The sequence below is a fragment of the Petaurus breviceps genome, unplaced genomic scaffold (assembly GCF_028583685.1).
Source record: "Petaurus breviceps papuanus isolate PSGF00001 unplaced genomic scaffold, PetGlider_PUasm1.0 551, whole genome shotgun sequence".
Taxonomy (NCBI): Eukaryota; Metazoa; Chordata; class Mammalia; order Diprotodontia; family Petauridae; genus Petaurus; species Petaurus breviceps.
The window spans coordinates 13,305,696-13,329,504 of NW_027186372.1; the positions used below are offsets into that span (position 1 = coordinate 13,305,696).

General features: G+C 39.9%; 1 protein-coding gene across 7 annotated transcripts in view; it reads right to left on the minus strand.

The window, feature by feature from the left end:
- Nucleotides 1-23,809, minus strand: part of TENM2 (teneurin transmembrane protein 2) — a 417,254-nt gene that overhangs the window by 230,150 nt on the left and 163,295 nt on the right. For all 7 annotated transcript variants that reach the window (XM_069102413.1, XM_069102414.1, XM_069102411.1 and 4 more), the window contains exon 4: nucleotides 17,793-18,031. In XM_069102413.1, coding sequence (XP_068958514.1) covers nucleotides 17,793-18,031 — 239 coding nt within the window. The remainder of the gene's footprint in view (nucleotides 1-17,792; nucleotides 18,032-23,809) is intronic.

The window sequence follows — 23,809 nt, forward strand, 5'->3', positions numbered from 1 at the left end:
TTTCTCTAAAGAGATTTCACATAGAATCTCAGAGAAGGAAAGGCTCTCAGGGGTCATCTAGCCAACCTTTACATACCCAAGGAGGAATGTCCTCAGAAAACATCCTTGACAGGCCATCAGCTAGCTTCTGACAGTAGAGCTTCATTGAGGGGGAGCCCATTCTATGTTTGGGCAATTCTGTTGCTTTCAGTTGTGTCCGACTCTGCAAGGCCCCATTTGGGTTTTTCTTGGCAAAGATACTGGAGGGGTTTGCCATGTCTTCCTCCAGCTCATTTTAGAGATGAGGAAACTGAGGCCAGAGTTAAGTGACATGCCCAGGGTCACACAGATATTAATTGTCTGAGGCCAAATTTGAACTCATGAAGATGAGTCTTCCTGACTCCAGGCCCCGCACTGTGCCACCTGCGTGCTCGCTAGTAAAATTTTCCTGTTGAGCCCGTATCTGCTCTTCTGCCCAGTTATCCACATCTCTTGGTTCTTTCCTTTCTGGCAAAGCAGGATAAGTCTGGCCTTTTTTTTTTTTGTATGCTATCCCTTCAAATATCTGAAGAGTTATCACACCTCCCATGAGCTTTCTCTCCTAGGCCAACATTTCTATTTCCCCTCAACTGACAAAGATATAGTATGCTCTCTCATCCCCTCCACACCCTGTTGAGCTAATTAATAATTATGTTTAGCCTATGGGCTAAAACTCTGGGCCTCAGTTTCCATATCTGTAAAATGAAGGGGTTGATGATCCTGGAGGTCCCTTTCTGCCTCTAAATCTATGATTCTGTGTCCCAGTTTTGTTAATGACTTTTCTAAAATGTGGTACCTAGAACTGAATACTATTATCCAAAAAGGACTTGACCAGGACAGAATACAGTGGGAGCATTACATTCTCATTTAAGATTGTGTTAGTCACTCTCTTAGTCACTATGTTGCATTGCTGTTTCATGTTGGTTCCGTGAAAACCATCAGATCTTTTTCATACAATCTAGCCCGTTATGGACTTTATGCAGTAAGTTCCTTGAAACAAAGAATAGGGTTTTACATGTATCCCTGTTAAATACTATTTAATTATGTCAGGCTATCAATCTACCTTTAGAGATCCTTTCAATAGAAGGCTTAAGCAACAGGCAGCAAAATCCTTTATCGTAGCGTTTGTGTAGGCAAGAGAAAGGAAGGGGGAAAAACACTTACATAGCACCTACAAAATTACCCAGCACCGTGCTCTACGTTTTACAATTGCTATCTCATTTGAACTTCACAACAATTCTGGGAAATGGGTTATGTTATTATCCTCTTTTACAGTAGAGGAAACCAAGGCAAGCCAAAACTGTCTTTCCAGGGTCACACAGTCAGTAAGTGTCTGAGATGGATTTGAGCTCAAATAAGTCTTCCATGGAACCACCTAGTTGCCTCTAGGGAAGTATGATTGAGTAGTTTGTTATTTTCCTCATAATGAAGAAAGCAACAATCACAGCACTGCTTTTTGGTTGGGGGTCAGACTGGGATGGGATGTGATACGGAATAGGAAACGGTGTAGATTAAATAAGGGCACTCAGACACACAATTTACTCAGTGTCAAGACTGATTTAGGCATAATCTGATTTTTTTTCTGTCTTGGCACCATTCTGCCTGGGTGGGGCGCACATACTAATATAATAATCCCCATAGTCATACAACCATTATAGACGATCTTTTTTTTTTTCTCCTCTCTTCAAGATAATTTTAGCAGCAAGCATTTCAGCGAGGTCCATTCTCCCATTTACCTCTGACATTAAAGCAACCTATTAGTACTTTGGTACTATGTGTGTATAGGTACGGGGGTCAACTGACTTTTCAAGAAGTCTTGTCTAATTCATGTCAGTTTTGAAAATAACAAGCAATCAGGCTCCACATTCCCACCAAGTAAATGGAAATGGCGCATCTTATACTTTGCTACTACCATCCTCAGGCAGCCGTTTCATCCCACTGACTTTCCTCAGAAAGAACCCAAGGAAAAAAAATAGTTGGAAGAAAGCAGCTGATCAATGAACCAGTAAATTAAAAAAAGCCTAAAATTAAATTAACTGCAGTGCTGTTATGCATTATGCATATTACTTTTAAAAAATTAAACCTGACAGAACAGGATAAATCTGGACATCCCTGAGGATGTTTAAAGGGGGGAGGACTGAAGGAAGGGGAAGAAGGGAGAGTAGAAGAGAAGAAAATAATACTTTGCAACTTATGTTTCCACAAAGGTAAATATATACTCTGAGAAAGAATCAAATTTTGGATGGAAGTGTGAGGGTTTGTTTTTCCATTCTAAAACTAAATCCACCTGTCAAGATTTCATAAAAATGCAGGAATATTGAAAAGATTTTTCTGGCTGAAATATTTTTTAGACCCAGTACCTCTCTTGCTCTGAGTTATTTGTTGTTGTTCAGTCATGTCTGACTTTTCGTGATCCCTTTTGGGGTTTTCTTGGCTAGAGTGATTTGTCATTTCCTCCTCTAGCTCATTTTACAGATGAGGAAACTGAGGCAACTAGGGTTAAGCGACTTGTTCAGGGTTACAAAGCTAATAAATATCTAAGGCTGGATTTGAACTCAGGTTTTCCTTACTCCAGGCCTTGGGCTCTATTCACTGTTTCACCTAGCTACATCTTGCTCTGTGCCTGTATTATTAATTGATAGGACTTAGGGTGGGGGTAAGGTTTGTGGGTGTGAGGGGGTTCCTTTGCCCCATGATATCCTGCTGAATCATTATGAAAATCTCCTAAAGTGTGCTTCTTTGAATTTGCCTAAGATAATAATTTTAAACAGTGCTTTCCACACAAGAATCTTGTGAGGCAGTTGTTGGGATCATCTCCATTTTAAGGATGAAGAAACTGAGCCTTGGTGTGGTTGGGACATGCCAATGGTCAAATAATAAGTGTTGGGTTAGAAACTGAACCCAAGTCTCCTGAAATCAGGACCAGTCCTCTCTGTTACACCATCCTGCCTGTCTAGAATCTAACTCTTAGAGAGAAATTCTTAACTTGGGATCTCTGCGCTTGTTTGCTTTTTTTAAAATAAATATATTTTGATCAGTGCATTTCCAAATGCTTGGTTTACTCTGTAACTTTATTTTATACATTTAAAAGCATTCTTCTGAGAAGGGGTCCATGGACTTCACCAAACTGACAGCAAATGGTTGAGAACCTCTTAGGACAAGAGGACCACATCATTTGTTCCCAAAGCTTCATTCCACTCTATGCAGATTAGCACAATATGGTGGGGAAAGTTTTGGAGACAACATAAGTCACTTGCTTCCTCTATACACAACCTTGGAGAAATCTGGGATCAAGTTAACTCCTTTACTTGTTCAAGTTATCTTGTAAAGAGAGAAAAACAATTCTCACAACTTGCTCTCAGATACTATGGATCTATTGAAAGAACATACAATGTAAGTCAAGGGTGGATTTTCTTTCTCCCAAAACCCCAGTGCTTACAGGGGAATAAGTATCTATCTGTATTATTTCAAGCTCTTATAAACCTATAATGTAGTGAAGGCAACTGATGAATCTGGATGCCAACTATGATTCAACAGGACATAAAATACCTTTGGTGTTGACTAGTTTTGGGGGAAGGATAATGTTTATAGAGTAACAGTATATTGTAGTGGATAGAGAGATGGTCTTAGAGTCAGGAAGGCTTTGGTTCAAGTTCTGTTTAGGACGCATTCTAGCCATGTGACCTTAGGCAAACTGCTTCATCTCCCAGGGCCCCTGGGCAGCCCACCAAGATAAAAGATGCAGAAAAGATACAGATTACATTAGCCTGGGTGTTCCCTATGAAATCACAGGAATTTTATACTCTACATACCATCTCCCTCAAGTATTTTTTAAATTTATCATACCTTCTATTCAATGTATGGACCAATGGGAACTATGAGTTACTCCCTCATCATTTATTAGGAAACATTTTCCCATAGTTATAAATTCCATTCCCTATATTATGATAACTAAGTTTTATTTGCACAAATGTTGGGCTGTCCTCTGTTGTTTATCTAAGTGGTTCATGAGAGAACCAGAAATCTAATGATGCAAGATGAAGCGGTAAAGTAACCTCCGAGTAATTCTCAACTATTGCTTTTCATCTCATTACACTTTGGTTGGACTTTATTGGTTCAAGAAATGGTGCAGAATATGATATGTAATTTGCTATGCTGGGTATCATTTTTCTTTCCATACTTGTCTCCTCTAATTGTCCCATGTTTTCCATTGCTTGATGTATAGCATCTCATAATTTCTGTTGCTAGTTAACATTTCCAATTATTCTCTTCACAGCCTGTTATGGCTTTTGCTTACTTCTTGCCCCCGTTTTTAATCTTGCTCCTTTCAGTATTTATTTCTCTCATGTTGGTTCTTTATCCTTCACTGTTGCAGTCCCTTAAAACTTAGTGGATGCCAGAGGTTGGGGAGGGGTTACCATAAACGTCAAAATCTACCCAACTGTTAAAAAAAATTCTCAGCAAATGCAGGGAGGGAGTAATGGCTTCTCTTGAGAATAGCAGAATACATAGAATGATAAATATTTCTTCTTAACTTTTCTTCCTGCACAGCACCTCAACTAGTTCACCATATCTGAGACATGAGAAATGGAGAAATCTCGAGGGCTATGGAACACTCATTCTTCCTAGTAAGTTAACAAAATGTTCTTTGTCACAGGAGTCCCTATTTGGTGATGTGTTAGGAAACTGCAGAGTTCAGTGGCCCTTGAACTGGTTCCATCCCCTACATGTACCTGGATTAATGTCACTGCACCAGGCATTCAAGTAAAACATAACTTGGAAAATACTCAGAGCTCACTAAATGTTCTTATTAACTCTCCGAATACCTAGGAATCTTTATTGGGTCCCACACTTTGGAAAATTTCAAATTAAAACTATCCTTAGATTCTGAGAAAAGACAACTAATTTTGGCATCCACTATGGCAATCTGACCCCACTGGGATATGCACTGACCTTCTTGGAAAAGACTTGTTTTGTTTTCTTTTGTAAACCCAAGTAGCAAGAGCTAGATTTGGAGACTGACCACTTTTAATGGGTAACTTTTGTCAAATGACATCTTGTCCAGGTCTCATTTAAGCATTTTAATAATAAGGAATTTAGACTAGATGGCGTATATGGTAGACCAAGGAACTGACTTACATATGACATAGCAAAAGGTAATAAGGAAATGATGGGTAGCCATCTGAAGAGAAGAGGACCTCTCTGATAGGGGCTGCTCTACCATATCATGAATGTTCCACTGATCTGGCACAAGGTTATCATCTACCTTCATACAAGCCTACTCTACCCTAGATTAACGAGCATGCTTAAGCAGACAATGGAAGGCCATGGGGAGCCACACTCATTATGTATCTTTGTGCAATTACTTAATTAAATCAACTGTCTGGTCATATATTTAGGACACAAAGTACCTTATTGTACCAGAATAGAACAGATTTTGACTCTGATCTGAGACCTCCTCTCATGTACCTTCAAATTCTAGATTTATGACTGTGCTTTATGTTACCCCAAATTCTTGGGTGACTTGATATGTCCAACAATGTATTTATTAAAAGAAAATTCAAATGTATAGACCCCCAGATTCAACTAATGTAATTCCCCTCAATTCCTCAAATTGGGGGGATTTGAGAAAGAAGATAGTCTTAAGCTTTGTTTGCAAAGAGGACGTGTTTCAAAGGCACATCAAAGTTCTTTAAAGCAGCAAAAAATGTCATCAGTGTTTATTATGGCCTGAAGAACAGAATGCATTTGGCACCCAGCTACTTACCTTTCCCTGTGGAATATAACCCAAGTCTAATCTAAGTTTCATTAACATGACTCTAAAAAGCTCATGGTGTAACAGAAGTAAGCAAACTGATAGAATTGCATCATGATGACTATGGTAAAGGCAGGGTAATGTGCCCTTCTTTTATAAAGATCAGTCTCCCTAGGGAAGCTGCAGAGTCTGTTTGCACAAATCTTCCCACAAATGACCTACCTCCAGTGAAAAAGCATCCCAGGGGAAGGACTTTCACTTCCAGCTATGGAAGAAGTCATGATGAAAGAAATGCAAAGACTGGAAGTGAAGTTTGTTTGCTTATCAAATACACTGCTTTGGCTTTTATGAAAGGCGCCTGCAGTGCAGGGGTAAGGGGAGAGGGTTTTCTATTTTATCTTAGCCAAGTTCTTGTCTTACTAATGCACAATTTGTTGCTGTTATATTTACAAAGACGTTAAAGCCATTTTTCTTCTAACTCTCCCTCCTCCATCCCCAAAAGGTAGAAATCTTATTAATAGCCTTAAATGAGATGCTAACAATTATATAATATTTGACTTAAGACAAATGCTGAAATATGAAATAATGCTGTATTCCTAATGCAGAGGACCGTGTTGCAAGACATGTTATTTAGTAAACTTTGTATTTAAGGGCAAAGTCTCAAGCAAAAGATTCCGGTTTTTTTGTTATTGTTTTTAAGAGCCCAAGAGTGTTACATGGAATTTGCAAAAGAAATTTCCATTGCAGAATGGAAGAAAGTCTAGTCTGGTGGCCTCAAGAGAAAAAAGAAGTGCTTTTAAAGTTCACTGTCAGGTCAAGTCTGCATTGCACAAGCTTACACAGCCAAACTAGACAATCGTAGAGACAAAAAGCAAAATAAGGCAAAAAATCCAAACCCAAATGGTACGGTTTGTGTGCACGGTCCTAGGAGCATTTGCATTTATTTCTTAGCTGTTCCTCATTTATAGAGAAACAGCAACAGACTTTTAGCTCTATATCCTTATTTGCTTCTTCACCTTGAACTTCAGCTAAATTCAGCTACACTTTTGTAATGGGAGTGCCAAATGACGGCAGTCTGCCAAACACAAACACTTACCAGTTTCACTCAGCTAGTTATCTCAATTTCAGGGAATCACAAATTCCTGCTAGAGGGCTTAAGTGTGGTGCTTATATAGTCCCCCTAACTGCTCCTTTGCCTAAATGCTTTCTAACTCAGAAATGCAATTTGGGAACAGAGGCAATTACAACATCAGGGAACTAGAAACTCCCCTTTATATGGAAAAAGGGAGAAACTAGGAACTGCTGAGCTGGGGATTATGAATCTTTTTACCTTTCTACTAAATGGCTCACCTAACCCTAATGCCGATTGACCAGCTTCAAGCCTAGTTTACGTTAAATTCCTGAGTAGAGTCTAGGCTCAGGGGATAGTGGTAGTCAGCAAAGTGTAAATCAATGATAAAATATGTGTATCTAACTTCGGTTTGATTCTTGAATAAGGTTTTACTCTTCTTATACACTAGAAACAGCACATGGGCCCTTTTAAGCAACAAGCCAAGCCAATATACAGATGAAAAAATAACCTGAGAAACAGCTAATGCAAAAACAGTAAGTTAGGGATTCTATAAACAACCTATGATTTATACCTAAACAGGCGCATTATGCAAGTTTAGCACAGGATCTGGCACATAGGCACTTAATAAATGTCTCCTGATTGATCAACTGGTTGATACTGATTGATTGATATAAGCAGTGCATAATAAGGTATGATAGACAGGCACCAAGGTCTCTATAGCAGTAACTGCTGAACAGACAACTGCAATAGCAAAGCCCATGAGAAGGCTGTCAATTTTAATATTGGTGAACAACAGGTGGTGAACATTCCATATTGATAGAATTATACTCTTGGTTCCCTCAAATGTCAGGGGATTGCTACTTGTATTGGTTTTTATTCTAGTTCAGTGCAAATATGAACTGCTTCATTTTGTTGTAAGTAGCTTAAAATGTGAAGCAAGAATACCTTCCTCCAGCTCTGGGGTTTATGATCTGGGGTCTGGAAACTTAAAAAAAAATTTTTTTTGTTAACTGTTTTTCATGATTTCCTCCGTAATTTTCTCTATTTTATTTTATGTATTCTTCAGGGATGGGGTCCATAAGGTTGATAACACTGTCAAAAGGGTCCAGGGCACAGAACAGGTTAAGGACCTCTGCTATAATTAATTCTCTGCCATTGCACCCTAGTGAAAAAAAGCTATTATTGACTTGACTACTTGAGTTAGGAGGGGCTTACCTGGTGGTTCTCCACTGAAGTCTGACTCTAATGCTTCATTACAGTGTGGTGGGGACCCTAGATTCCCAACGACTGTGCTGGTGGAATACCAGACCCGGCAGGGGCTGCTATTAAGTTGAAAGGATTTCACATATGAGCCTGGCAGTAGTGGTGGCCTCTCTGCCGCCCCAGCACCAGCCCAGCTAAGTTTGGGTAAGGTAATCATCAGGTTGGCTGAGGGGTGATAAATCATTCAACCAAAGCAGACTGTGGAGGTAGAGCCAATACACTCATCAACATTATTATGGATGCCTAAAAGGGGCAGTTGGCAGGAAGGTGCCAAATTGGAAAGGTTTCCAAAAAGGGCACAGTGATGGACTTATATGTCTATATCCAAGAACCTAAGATAATATTCCTAAAGCATAGGAATGTCACCTCCCTCCTAACTAAACTCTAAAAGCTTCCTATCACCACTAAGATTAAATACAAACTCTTGTCACTTACAAACTGACTCTGGTAGGCCTTTCTTACCTTACTCCACTTCTCCCACTCCCAAACGGGCCCATTTGCCATTTTGTCTCCCAACTCTGGGTCTCCGTCCAAGCCTTGCCTGGAATGTAGATACTCCCTTCTCACCTTCTCCTCTTAGAACACTGAATCTTCTTCAAAGTTCAGCTTGAAAAAAATCACCTCCCACACGAGTCCTTTCCTCATACCCCATGTTGCTAGTATGTACCCTTCTCTCCCACTCAGTCAATGCTTTATGCTTATATTGTCTAGATTTATATCTGTACATTGTATCCCTTAACTGAATGTAAGATCCTTGAGGGCAGACTGCTTCTTTTTTGTTTTTGTAATCTTTAGGGTGTAGGACAAGTGCCTGACATATAAGCTAGTACGTAACAGAAAAGTTTGTTGAATAATTGATTGAAAAAACTCATTGAAAAACTCGTCAAAAGAACAAAGTAAAAAAGTGCACGGCATAGAACAAAAGAGAACTCACAAGGAAACAAAGAAAAGATGGACAATTCTTAACACAACGAGTATCATTTATCATACAGGCTTTCTTGAAATGAAAATCTATTGTTACATATTTTGAATCCTCTCATGTTCTGTGATGTACATGACATGCTTTTGTCCAACTTTGTATTTGTTTCAATATTTAACTTTGATATGTTTTTGTTTCTTTTCTCTATTCTGTATTTGTGTTCTGGTGTTTGAGTCTAAAATAAAATTTTGAAAAAGAAGAGAATAAAAATCAATATCTGGAAGGCTGGTACCCAAGCAATGACTTTTTAAAATTGCTCTAATTTGCAAAGACTATCTAGTAAGTGGTAAAGGGGCTACCAGCCACATTGGTAGGGAGATCCCCACAATAGATAAAATATTGGATTCTTGAAGCCTTGAAAGAATAAGTGCTTGGTTGTAAGCAGATGCGATGATGATGAGGATGGTGAGAGCAAGTAATCACGCAGCACTTTAAGGTGTGCAGAATACTTCATAAATCTGACCTCATTTCATCTTCACAATAACTTTGAGCAGTAGGTAATATTGTTATTTCTATTTCTCAGATGAGGAAATTTAAACAGACAGAGGTGATGTGACCTGCCTGGGGTCACAGAGCTAGTGTGTGAGGCTAGATTTGAACTTAGGTCTCCTGGACTCCAGTTCCAACACTCTATCCACAGAGTTACCTAGTTGTTTTACCCAAAAGAACCCTAAACCAACAAGCTTCTTTTTTTTTTTTTGTCTTTTTGGAGGGGGGAAGGCAGGGCAATTGGGGTTAAGTGACTTGCCCAAGGTCACAGAGCTAGTAAGTGTTAAGTGTCTGAGGTCAGATTTGACCTCAGGTCCTCCTGACTCCAGGGCTAGTGCTCTATTCACCGCCCACCTAGCTGCCCCAAGATTCTTTCAATCTTGTTTTTAATGGGACCATATCTATTTTGGGAAGAGAAAACTTTCCGTTATTTGAAACTTCTTCAGAGGGACAAATCCTCAAATTGACTGTCATACACCCAACTAAAGCTTAATTAGTGCTTTACTCCTCTACTTATGACAAATTAGTGGGTCCTTTAAAACTGAATGTGAAAGATAAATGACAGTCTTTCTCTCTCTTTCCCTGTCTCCCCTCCCCTTTTTTATCTTTTCTTCCCCCTCCCCCCCCTTCACACACACAAGACTGTGGCAGCAGTGACAGGAATAGATTATCAGGTTAAGAATTCATTAGCATTCTGTTAGATAAAAAGTATTCTACTAAATACTGTCTACGACAGGAACAAAGGACATTAAAGTACTCCCTAACTCATCTGTGGCCAGCACCTTTTTCTTCCCCCCAATGTTAACAAGCTTGAATAAATTTTAGAGGAGTGGGAGTGAAGGTGGAATTTTATTTGCTAAACTACTCAGGTCTAATAATCTAAAGCTCTGCCCTTTAGATAACAGGATTCTCTTCCCATCAAGGTAACTACATTGTCAGGAATGCATACAGTAGGATGAAGTTTACCTTAAATCTCATCTGTCTATGTAGTCAAATAGCGTTGGAGGCTAAATGAGAGTGAATATTTTTCCTAGGTTGCATACACATAAAAGATGCCAGGTAAGTGTACTGTGCTCATCATTTTCTGTCATTTTCTTTTTATTTTCCCTATTCCTGCTCTGTTCTGTGTGATGGGAGTACACAAAATAGCAGCCAGGCTCTTAGGATTCATCAGGATGAGTCTCAACATATCAATTTCCAAGTGTAGTAACTTTAAACACATTGTAGGCTTTTAGTTTCCATAGAAAATAATCTCCTATTATTTTCAAAGGAAACTGAAAGCCCCCCAAATTACCACACTTTTAACATACTGACATGTTGATGGCCTGATGTTCTTTGGAGATCAAAGTCAGATTGGCAGAAGACAGAGCAGTTTAGCAGCTTACTTAAAACACAGTATTTTATATTTGGCAGGAATAACTGTAGTGAAAAAAGACAAGGTGACTTTCTGATATCGCGTAGGTGGAGGTTTTTTTGTTTTTTGTTTTTCATGTTTTTCTTTTTCTGTTGTTGTTGACTTTGGCAGAAATTTGAAGAGCTAAGAACTCATTTACAATGACAGAGACGCTTGTTTTCATCTTCTTCCTCTTAGTCCACCAAAGAAATGAAGGGTTTGGACAGTAAGTCCACGGTATATGTTTATACGGTTGCTATTATACTAGAGAACATCTTTCCAGTCACCCTAGAGTCTCCAGGATGGTTCTGGTTTTGAACAAGGAACTCACATCTCTGAGGCATCTTCCTTCTCTGCTGAGTGGGACCAACAATAACTTTCCAAGTCTTTCAAAAGATCATGACATTCATGGAAGTATGAAGGTAATGAGGTACTGTTGGAGTAGGGAGCCAGTGATAGCCTCCTCAAGCAGCGTGGAAACCACCTGTTGGAAATTCTCAGAAAGGCAGCAAAGGAAAGGGTAATTAAGGGAGTGCATTAGGCCCTGAACCAAAAACGATGGCCAAAATGGAGGAGAACTTTGAATAGGAATTGAGAGAAGATGAAGATTGAGGAGAAGCGAGTACCCAAGCAGCCATGCCAGGCAGATCTTCCTGGCAAAGATGCTGAAGTGCTGTTTCCCAGCAGCCCTGTGAAAAGCTAAATTGTTAAGATAAAGATTTCTATTTTTCAGAGACACTATCAAATAAAAAGGAAGGTTGCTTTGTTAGCTTGTGGATGAGCATAGAAAAGAAGATTTAATTCTTCATAAAATGGCTTTGATAGGAAACAGAAACTGGAGAATTTCAACCCCCTGCTTCGCTAGCACTGGAGCTGGACCTTTAGCTGGTATTTTTGGATTCAGTTTGTGGGATCAACACTTTTTTTCCCCATAAAGAGACACAGTGAAAGAGGAAAAGATACATGAAAAGGTTAAGAGAACTATGGGTACTTCATCAACAGAAAAAAGAGAGAGAAGGGAGACATGATATCTGACTACTGATATGTTAAAAGATGCCAAGAGAAGAAAAGGGACCAATTATGCTCATTTGTTAATGAGGACTGAACGGAAAGTAATGAGTTTAAACTATGGAAGAGATCATTTAAATTGCATAAAGTGTCTGGCAAATCAGGATAACCTGAATCTCCAGAGAAAACTGCAGAATCACCATGCTAGACAGCCCAAGAAACAGATCCTGTGTTTGGAGCCAGAAAACGTGGCCTCTAACCCAGCTCTAGTCACTAACTAGCTCTATTAATATAGACAAGTCACAACCTCAGGCCTATTGTGAGTACTACCACCCAGGACTGTTGGGAGGATCAAATAAAATAATTATGTGAAAGTGCCTTGGAATTTTTCTTTTTTAAATGAACACTTTCCAGAAGTAAAAGGTGCCATTGCTCGGTTTCCTGGATAGACCATTGAACTTGGAGTCAGAAAGATCTAAATTAAAATCCTGCTTCAGACTTTTACTAGCTCCATGACCTTGGGTAAGTCACTTAATCTCTTCTCACCTCAGTTTGCTCTTCTATAAAATGAAGATAAAAATAGCATCTACCTCATAGGGTAGTTGTGAAGGTCAAATGAGAGTGTGTATATTACACTTTACAATCCTTAAAGGGCTATATGAAGGTCAGATATTATTACATACACTTTCTAAAGGAATATGCTTTCTATAGTGGAGGGCACTATTAGCATTTCTTATACAGTTGTGCTGAATCTATGACACTGACCTTGTGAAACCAATTCTGTCAATGTGATAAATCTGAGGGTTGGGGAAGCTTTTGTTTATACAGACTCAGTCCTGACTCCAGTCAATTAAACAACAATCGGTTATGCAGTCTTTATTATGTGCTTGCCTTTGGGCTAAGCCCTGGGGATACAAAAAAAAAAAAGGCAAAACCAGATCCTGCCCTCAAGAAGTTTTTATTTTAATAGAGGAGACAATAAAAAGAAACACTCAAGACATGGAAAGATAGTTACAGGTGAAAGCACAATTTCCAAAGAAAGATAGATGCAGCTAGGCTGCACAGTGAATAGAGCACTGGCCCTCGTTCAAATTAGACCTCAGACACTTGACACTTACTAGCTGTGTGACCCTGGGCAAGTCACTTAACCCTGATTGCCTTGCCCTCAAAAAATATATATTTAAAAAAAAAGAAAAGAAAAGAAAGATGAAAGGGAGGGTTGGCCAGGGGTGGGATTCTCTTGAGAATCAGAGTAAAAATTTCCTGTTATTCCTAGGGGGTGGAGACCATCCATAAGAACAGAGTAACTTAACATGAGTTCCCCTAGGGAAGTGAATGAGCTCACGTGGCTTCCTGACATGCTTAATGTGCTTCCAGGGAGTAGTTTATGTATGCACCAGGAGAATTATGCTCTGGGAGGTCCTGACCTAAGAGTGACAAAAGATTCTTCAGCCTCAGGAATATTGGCAGTGCTTCTGGGGATCTAGCGCCCCTTGACATTATAAGGGCTTCGGCCTTCTACTCTGCAGAATTGCTGGAAGAGCTCTGCTATTACACCCACCTACATGCCTGAGTCTGTGAAAGAACTTGTCATGCAGCTGAACCCAACATTGCTGCTCATTTCAGGAAAGCCTCCTCTTGACGGGTTTGAACATGCATGGAAAATAATTTGACTTATTTGCCACTGTCACTGGTAGACCTTTGCCCAAAGACTCTCTGAAAACTAAACAAAACATGACAACATGGGATTTATCATAAGATTTTAGGATTTGTCTCTTATTAGAGGAAGTGGGATGCATCTGGACAAGGATATATAGGCTTGGATCTTCAACGTGTTCTCCTTTACGTGTTCTCGTGGGTTTTGTCTTTGTCCTGCTCCCTGAAGTTGGCCTACTCTGTAGCTGTTTTCCAGGCAGGATTTCACTGTTCCTCACTCTGCTTTGCACAATGCCTATAATACAGTGTTTATGGCCCTATAAGCACTGCATAATTAATAATATCGCTTTTCATTTTCAAACTGATTTTCACACTCTACTGAGTCCTCAATACACTTCAGTTTCCCCACAAAAATAATCATCAGTGTCTCCAATTCCAGAGTTAAGAAATGGAGAATTAGAAGGCAAACTACTATACCAAGGCTAAGGAGGGTATGAATGTTGGGACAGAGATAGGGGTCACAAGTTGCTGATCTCTTATCCTGCGTTTGACTTCACCTCCAACTCAGGAAAGGGGCTATGTGGCTACATGGCTATATCAGTGATTCTCAAACTTTTTTGGCCTCAGAATGTCTTTATCTCTTTAAAAATTATTGAGGACCTCCCTACCACTTACCAAGAGCTTTTGTTTATGTGGGTTATATCTATCACTATTTATCCCTATTAGAAATTAAACTGACTTTTATTTACTACAATATAAATTAAAATGTCATTATCATGAAAAGAGTTTTGACCCCATGGATCATCTGACTAGGTCTCAGGGACCTCTAAGGGGTCATACTTTGAGGACCACTGGGTTATGTGATCACCACCATTAACTACCCTGAAAACTGGCTAATTACATCATTCATTTTGAGTTATAAATTGTTTCTCAGTGCTCCAGGGTCAAAGCATAATCTTACCTAAAGCATATATAATCAGAAATGATGGATTATAAACTAATAAACTATCCAACGATGCTTAGCATAAGCTTCCAATGGCCTGCAGACTGTGGATAAAAATGTTACACAATCCATCATTTACAAGCTACATACTCAATTAAAACATTAAGAATTCTCACTTATGATTTCCTATTTATATGATTCTCCCTTACAGAAAGCTATTATATTTTAACTGTCAAGCTCAATAAATCAGGGAGTATCCATCTATCTCTCTACAACAAGTCGAAGCTCACTGGGGACCCTATTTGGCAGGAGTAGCCACTCCCTTTACTTCTATGGATGTGTTCTCCATGGTCTTGACCTACCCAGTAGAACATCAGCCTGAGAATTGAGCACATGGGACCTCTTTGCAGTTTCCAACAGAAAGTCAACCTGTGAAGTGATTCCAAAAGAAAATAGAGCTTGATTCTTTAGAGTCTCTCAGAGATTTCATCCTGAGTAGCCATAGGAAACTTGCTAAAAATACAATCAATTGCATTCCAGAGTTTGACAAGAAATGATAACACATATCCCTCCACAGACGGTTATGCATTTGGTGGGGCGCTATACACCAGGCTTTATTTTCTGCCTGGAATGTCCAGCTTCCTCCTCGACCCTTCTCTTCCCCACCCCCAAGACAGGATACCCAGAAACAGCCAGAAAGTGGAGGTTAACATTTAAGTCAAAGGTGTCAAGCTTGTCAGCCTTCAATCTCTTCTGGAGTTGGGTCTAAAGGTATAATCTCTCTTATTACTGTTACCCCTGGCTGTGACTGTCTTTCTCTAGCTATTTCATTCAGGGAGCTAAAGGGGTAACCTCACAGGTGACAAGTGAGACTTCCCTTGGATCAATAAGAACTTTCTTCTTGGCTACCTGTCCTTGATTAATGTTTTGCTTTCACTAGGACCTGCCCCTCCTTTAAGAAGAAACCTTTCAGTCCTCTTTAATGCCTTCCCTCTGAGATTATGTCCATTTTATCCTGTATATATGTTGTTTGTATCATTGTATGCATATTCTCTCCCCCAGTAGAGATTTTGGGGGGTTATTTTTGCCTTTCTTTGTATGCTCAGCACTTAGCACACTGCCCAACACATAGTAGATACTTAATCAATGTTTGTTGACTTGATTGTGCATATGGTCTAACCCTAGGGGCTAAGTTTTCTATGCTTCCAGCAAAGAGATGCCTGCCTTCCACACACTCGCTGGACCCAGGAAGGAACTTCTATATCTTGTGCCCCAGTCCATATGTGAGGAAGGCAGAGCAGCTGCTCCCTAGTCACACGTCAGTGGATTTGTTTCCTTATAGAAGAAGTGTACATAAACACAGCCTGGCAAGCTACTTGTGTTTGCATCAGGGGATCTTTCCTCACCATATTCTCTGCCCAGCTATGTACTAAGTACTTTAATTGGGCAGGTCAGGCTCTCTCCAAAGCATCCATCTAAGGCACCAACTTGGCTTCCTGTGGAGAGCAGAAATGATAGAACCCATGCCAACAAGTCTCCTTTCATTTGCCAGGTAGATACAGTAGGTGCTGAGGGAGGAATGGGACAACAGGGACCCTTGATCCAAGACTAAGATAAGTGTCCTGAACACAAGCTGATGGTTAGCAAGTGTCACATTTCTTTCTCTTGGTTAGTTAATGGCAGGCAACTGCATGTGCAACTAATACACTCAAGAAAAGAGGGAAATTAGCAAAAGGGCTAGAAGTTGCTGTGACCTAGAATGAGGACCTGATGACAACAGGAAGACCTTCCAATTTGCAAAGGCAAATTTTTTGGGAAGAGGGAAGAACTTTTATAACGGACCAGAGAAATCCTGAAAAGCACATTCTTAAATCAAAACCTGGGGCAAATGCCACTACTCAGTCTGCGTACATGTCTGCCATGGGTCCAGTATGATAAACACAGAGCAGAACTTCTGTGACTCTTGCTTAGAATCTGGGCCTTCAGCAGGGATGATGATATGCATGCAGATTTCAACCTCCAGAGCAGAAAATGAAGAGCACTGGGTGTGGAATGAGATGACCTGGGTTCAAATCCAAGTTCTACTTGGAGCTACTTCGGGTAAATCACTTTAATCTATCTGGGCCTCAGTTTCTGCATCTGTAAAATAAGGAAGTTGGACTCTTGTCTCTAAAAGCTACTAAAATTCTAAATCTATGCTGCCACGAGAAGCTCATAGCATTTTGCATTATTATATATCATGAAACCAAATTCTATTTTTTGGTGAATAGATGTAGATGTCATTGATTTTGGAGAACAGCATAATTATCCAGCATGTTTTGTTTTGTTTTTTTTAAGCAATTGGGGTTAAGTAAGTTGCTCAAGCTTACACGGCCAGGTGTTTCTGGGTGGATGCTAAGTGTCTGAGCCTGGATTCGATCCCAGGTCATTCCGACCCTGGGGCCAGTGCTCTTACTCGCTGAGCTACCTGGCCGCCCCAATCCATCATGTTAATCTGAGTCTTATGCTAGGTTGCTCTAGAGTGCAGAAGGCATAAGAGTGCTACTGTGATTTGGGGTTTGGTTGAAAAGGGTGGGGTGATTCGAGGATGGAGAGAAGCAAAAAAAAGAGGGGGGTAATCAATCACTTTGATTAATTTCCTTTCTTAGGAGACCTCTTTGGCTGCTATGGCCTCCCTATCTTGTCATATTTTTTCCTTAGAGGCACTCAAAGTAAATTGGCCAAGTCTGGCCTGGCCTTTAATGAACCCAGATCATCCAAAAGGCTGTTCTTGTTCTTGGGTTGTTGACTGATATCTGATCACAGCTGCATTCATTTAACACAATAATCCCATCTCAGAATCCAATAAAAGAGAGGCTAGGAGGCAACTCTGAGAATAAGGGTTGGGTTTGTCAATAATAAGCATCCTAAGTTATAGCCAGGAAAATGTGAAGTCAGAATTTTTTAATCTTTGTTTTACTAAAGGTCATTTGGGATTTTGAAGAGAAGCTCATCAGCTTTAATTAGTTTTAAGGGGAGAAAAATCACTTTCATCCATCATTCACTATTCTGTCTTGCAGGAGCTGATAAATGACTGTACCAACTACAGGGGATCTATAAATTCACTCTCAACACAGCAGCCCCTTCTGGCCCATCAGATGTACCATGCTGGATCCTCTTTAAAAGGAAAGTGCCTTCTGACCAACAGGAATGAGACAGACTGAATTTTCAACTTACCTATGAAATAAGCCAAGAGAATTGCGAGAAGTACAGCTGCTGCGATAGCAGACAGGGCAGCGCATTTCCAGCTGCAGTACTTGGATGGCTTCTTCAGCTTGAAAGCATTCCTGGAGAAAGTGTTCCTGGGCAGGAGTCTGGGGGGTGGAGTATAAACGGTTCCTGAGGTCAGAGGGTATCCAGGAGAAGAGCTGCTGAACAGAGGGGTAGTTCCAGAAGATGTCTTGAACAAGAAATGCCTGCCAGGGGGGAAAAAAAGAGTGAAAAGGATGCATTGACCAAGTGTAGATATAAAAGGGGAATTATGGCTATATTTCCTTATTACTTTACATTAGAAGAGATTTTTGTTTATTTTTTGGTGGTGGAGGCAAAGACTTACGATTTAATCAGTACAGGGAAATCCCGGTGTGGAAACTTTCTCCTCCAATGCACATCAGTAACCAGTCTGTATTTTATAGTCTCAGAAAACTCATTCAGGCATTGAGGGTTTCAAAGACTTGCCCATGCTCCCAAAGCTTATATGTTTGTTCTAGAGTCAGGTCTCCAAGGATAGTCCCCTAAGCCAGTCTGCCAGGCTGCCTCTCTTGGATTATACAGCCACAGCAAATTACAACACTACCCTTTAGAGCAGGGTACCAGGGTATAGGAAGATGCTAACAGTAAATAAAATTCTTCACCAAAGTTTTACTTTGATGTCTCATTTGACATGAAAGAGACTCTGAGTTATAAGAGACTACGCCAAAAGAACAAAAGTTCTGAAAAGTCCTATCAGGCTGGTAAGAACCTGTTTTAGCCCATATGCATATCAGATAAAAAATACATATTACTTTAAATTGTCATTCAGTCATTTCGGTTCTGTCTAATTCTTCGTGATCCCATTTGGGGTCTTCTTGGTAGAGATACTGGAGTGGTTTGCCATTTCCTTTCCCAGTTCATTTTACAGTTGAGGAAATTGAGGCAAACAGGATTAAATGACTTGCCCAGAGTCACACAGCTAGGAAGTGTCTGAGGCCAGATTTGAACTTAGGCCCAGCACTCAATCCACAGTACCACCTAACTGCCCTGTTACTTTAAATACTTTAAATATATTTTTTTTTTGCAGGGGAGGGGTTCCCTCCTTAGAAAATGTTGAGGATCACTGTAGATATAGTGAAGCTCAGAGGCAGGACTCAAGTGACTTAAGAAGTTTTTTCCCAGACCCATAATTCACTCATAAACTAGAATTTCAAAGTCATATAGAGAGGGCTTTCCTTGCTGTTGCTTGTTTTTGTTCTCATGCCTGCCTAGGACAGTCAGTCTAGCAATACATTCCACAAGGTACAATTCCTACATGTTTGTTAATTTAAATAAAACTTCATCTTTGATAGTCAACATCTTTCTGTTGCTGACTAGCTCAACCAGCCTTCCCAGAGGGATCTAGCCATGGGGTCTATAATCTGACAAAAATTTGGGGTCACCTGTTATACTGGTTTCCAACACAACTTGGAAATGGATTCTTATTGCCAGGGCCTGAAAAGCATTTTAAGCTTAAGCATTTTAAAGACTCCCAGATCGAGCGATATGCTAGCATGATTGACAGGCATGTCAGAAGTTGAGCTTATAGCTAATTAATTATTTAACAAGGCCATCATTAGAATAAATGGATAAAATTGAAATCTTCTTGGATATGTATAAGAATATTAGACCAAGACTGATTTGGATGAAGCCTACAAGGCCAGATTCAGATAACAAGGTTACAGTTTCCTTTCTAACAACTTTTTTCTGCTTGATCTTGATTGAAATGATAATTTTCAAAAAAAAAGTATATTTTCTGGCTATGCTTACTCCATGCTATATTGTGAGCCCAGGCTGCAAAATTTTGTTTAAATTTTGACAAGTGAACACAGACAAGGACAATTTTGAAAAGGTCTTTCTAAATCATTAAATAATAACCCACTGGCCTATGATTAAGCCAAAACACAAGCAAAGCAAAAAGTCTGGGCCATATGTATCCTTTAAAGTATTTGTTGAACTACTTACAATGTATTTTTGGAGTGTGGGTGGTAATAACAGAATATTAAAGAAAAACGGAACAAGGATATGTCTTTCTCAAATGAAAAACTATCTAATAAGTAATTAAAGATTTAAATACTCGGGGCGGCTAGGTGGTGCAGTGAATAGAGCACCGGCCCTGGAGTCAGGAGGATCTGAGTTCAAATTTGGCCTCAGACACAACACAAAAACTAGCTGTGTGACCTTGGGCAAGTCACTTAACCTCAATTGCCCTCCAAAAAGCAAAAAAAAAAAAAGATTTAAATACTCATAAAACACTAGAAGTTATCTCTCCTCCTTTTCATAGTCAAACTCCTAGCAAAAAGCTGTCTATACTAGCGCCCATTTTATTCCACTTAAAACTCACCTCTCAACCCCTTGCAACCTAGTTTCCAGTATCATCACTCAACTACAACTGCTTTCCTCAGCATTAAAAATTATCCAGCAATAGCTAAATTCAATCGTCTTTTTCTCAGTCCTTATTCTTCTTGACCTAGGCAGCATATGATGCTGCTGACCACCCTCTCCTCAATGCCCTCACATCACTGGGTTTTCAAGATATTGCTTTTCTGGTTCTCCTTCCATCTGTCTGGCTGTTCCTTCTCAGTCTCATTTGCGGGATTATTGTCCTTGTTCTAATAACAATAACAACATTTACTTCTCGCTTTAAGGTTTGCCAAGTGATTTACAAATATTATCTTATCTAATCCCCTCAACAACTCTTTAAGGTGGGCGCTGGTCCTCATAGAAAGAAACTGAGAGTTTAAATAACTCACAACTTAAATCACTTTAAATAACTGCCACACAGCTAGTAAGTCCAGCTGAGACAGGATGTGAACTTGGCTTTTCCTGACTCTAAGTTCATCATTCTATTCATCATGCCACCTACTTGCCCTCCTTCCACTCTCTGAGGATGGGTATCCCTGGCCTCTCTTCTCTCTATGTACATGCTTTTTGGGATGATTTCATTGGCTCTAGTAAAGTCATCTATTACTTCTATGCAGATGACCAAGATCTATATCCAGCCCGAGGCTCTCTCTTAGAACTCCTGTCCCACATCATCAGTTACCTACTGAACATCTATTGGATGTCCTGTAGATGTCTCAAATTCACCATGTCCAAAACAAGTCTCACTATCTTTCTTCTCACACATTCGCCTCCTCTCATTTCAGGAAGGAGATCATTAGGATCCTTTCAGTCCCCAGGGTCACAACTCTGCCCTCCCCTGCCCCCTCCCCCTCACGTCCAGTCAGCTGCCAAGTTTCGCTGAATCTACTTCCATAACGTGTTCTACTCCTTTCTACTCGGAGCCGTCACCACCACCCCAAGTCCTCACCACTTTTCATACAGACTATTCCAATAGCCTCTTAGTTGGTATCCCAGCCTCCAATCTCACCCTTCTCCAGCTGATGCTCCACATACTTGCCAAATTGATATTCCTTAAGTCCAGATGTGACCAGGTAATTTGCCTTCTCAAGAAGATCCAGTGACTCCCCCTCCTTCCCCTAAAATAACATACAGCCTCCCTTTTTTGACTTTAAAAAATCCTTCACAATTTGGCTTCTGTCTACTTTTTTAGGCTTTCTGTATATTATCCTGCTGCACATACTTTAATTTATAGTCTAACTGACCTTTTTGCTGCTCCCCATATCCATCTCTGGATTGTCTCCATGTCCAGAAGGCACTCCCTTCTCACCTCCAATTCACAGAACCCTAGTTTCCTTCAAATTTCAGCTCAAATTCTACCTCCTACAGGAACCCCATACTGACCCACCAGTTGCTAGGCAAGTCCCATCAAGCTGCAAATGATTCAAAGAAAGGGCTGGCACCAGAAGACCAGCCCAACTAAACAGAGTGACACTTATCTTTAGAAAGCTGGCACCAGGTAAGGAATTGGTTTTTGGCCAACAGCTCATGAGAAATCATATACCGGGATATCAAGTACTGTCTAGCTACATCAGTAAAGAGATTACCCAGATCAATGAAATTTGATCACTGTAATTATCTGAAAACAGGCCATATGTATAAAACTGTTATGTTAAAATGGAGAAATATGAAAAATGCGATTGTTGTATCTGATTATGGAATAGTTTCATTCTTCTTAGAATTATAGAATCTCAGAGTTAAGAGATCTCAGAAGTGGTCATGTAATCCATGATCCAACCACTTTGGGGACTAAAATATGACTAGAGGTTTCTAAGATGTCATTATGAAAATGAAGATTCATTTAAGGAACCCAAATTTGTCCCTTTTTAAACCTCTCTCCATATATGTCTATATACACATAGCTATATTCCTCCATACCATCACATCTCGTCTTGGAGAAGGGAGCTGCTCCCTTTGCACTAGGCATTAAGCCCTATAGGTTAGGATAAGTCCAATGGCCTCTGCCAGAATCCCTGGCTGCTCAAAGAACCACTTACAATTGTTTGGCTTGAAAAACCTCCATAAAGATATCGCCCCCCCTCCCCGAAATTTATACATCAGAGTTATTTCAAATGGTATGGTAGATAGGATCTCTTTGATGTCAGAAATAAGATTGATTGTTATTGAAAAAGTTAATTGGATAACAACTGATCTGATCAAATAGTCTCAGGTAATAGGGAGCCAGGTCTCTTTTCTATCACTCAGTGCAGCCATGAGGAACCAGCTTAGTGTTTCCATATAGTTACAGCTAAAAGGAACTCTTACCTTTTTATGATTAGAATACTAAATGTGTTCTCTTTGAGTTTGTGTTTATAATCGTTCGCTACACAACAGTAATAACAGTTCACATTGGTATTGTACTTCAAGATTTGCAAAGTGCTTTCACAGTAGATAATATTCCATTGGATTAGGCTGAAGTGAATTAATAAACAACCTCAAATATGAATTCTCAAATTTCAAATATCCAATGTAATAGGTAGCATGGTACAGTGAAAGAGATCTGGTTTGGAGTCATAAGATTTGGGTTCATATTCTGACTTTACTGCATACTATTTGTATGATCGTGGACAAGTCACTTAAACTCTCTACTTAAGGATGTGGGGTTCAGAAGTGTCAAATACCTACTGTGGGCTGCAGATGGCACACAACACTCCCCAGTGCAGCCCAAACCAGATTAAAATGTCATGGGGATATACTTAACAAAATAAATACAAACACAATAAAACATAGATGATGTTAATGTGTGGTTTTCTAAGTCAGCACGTGGTCCACGGGGGTCCCTACGTGTAGTTTACTGGACTTTGTTTCTATTTCAGTTTGACACCACTAATTTATATATCCTTTGAGGTCTCTTACAATTCTAAATCTGTGATCCTAATACTGTAGAAACATGATTATCTTAGGACCTAAGGTATTCCCTGGATAAATAGTAGGGACTTTGCTTAAGATATAACTTGTATGATACCATGCTAGGGACCTTACTTTGTGATCTTCTAGAGGGTGACTTCCAGATAGTCCATTGTGTTATTGTCCATTCCTTATTCTAACTTTGAGTCTGTTAAGACCTGCAATTACATGTTACAGGAAAAATTTAGGCAAGACCCAAGACAAGGTCTGGTCAACTGATTCTACAGAGGAACAGAAAGCGTCCTGAGGATGGCTCATCTTTTTTTTTTCTGTACTGGATATTAAGGCAGTATTTTTCCCCCTTATGGGCACACTTGGTGTGTTTCAGTGATTCATTTGTGATGCCCCTGGTGAGCCTCCTCCCAGCAGTCGGCCATGGAATTCGTTCAGCTCAGGACTCCAGGCATCAGCAAAAATGTGTGGTTTCCAAATATTCTTGACATTTTTCAAGCACAACTCAATTGCACCAGAATTGGCCACTTGTGCCTTGGAAATGAAAGGCAAATGAGGGGCCCAAAGTGCTGCCCTTGAAGCTTGCTCATACACCAGCAGAGGCTTCCCAGAGAAAGTTTGTCCTTGGTTTCTTTACAAGTAGATCTTCCTTTATTCTCCTCTCTCCTCTCTCTCTCTCTCTCTCTCTCTCTCTCTCTCTC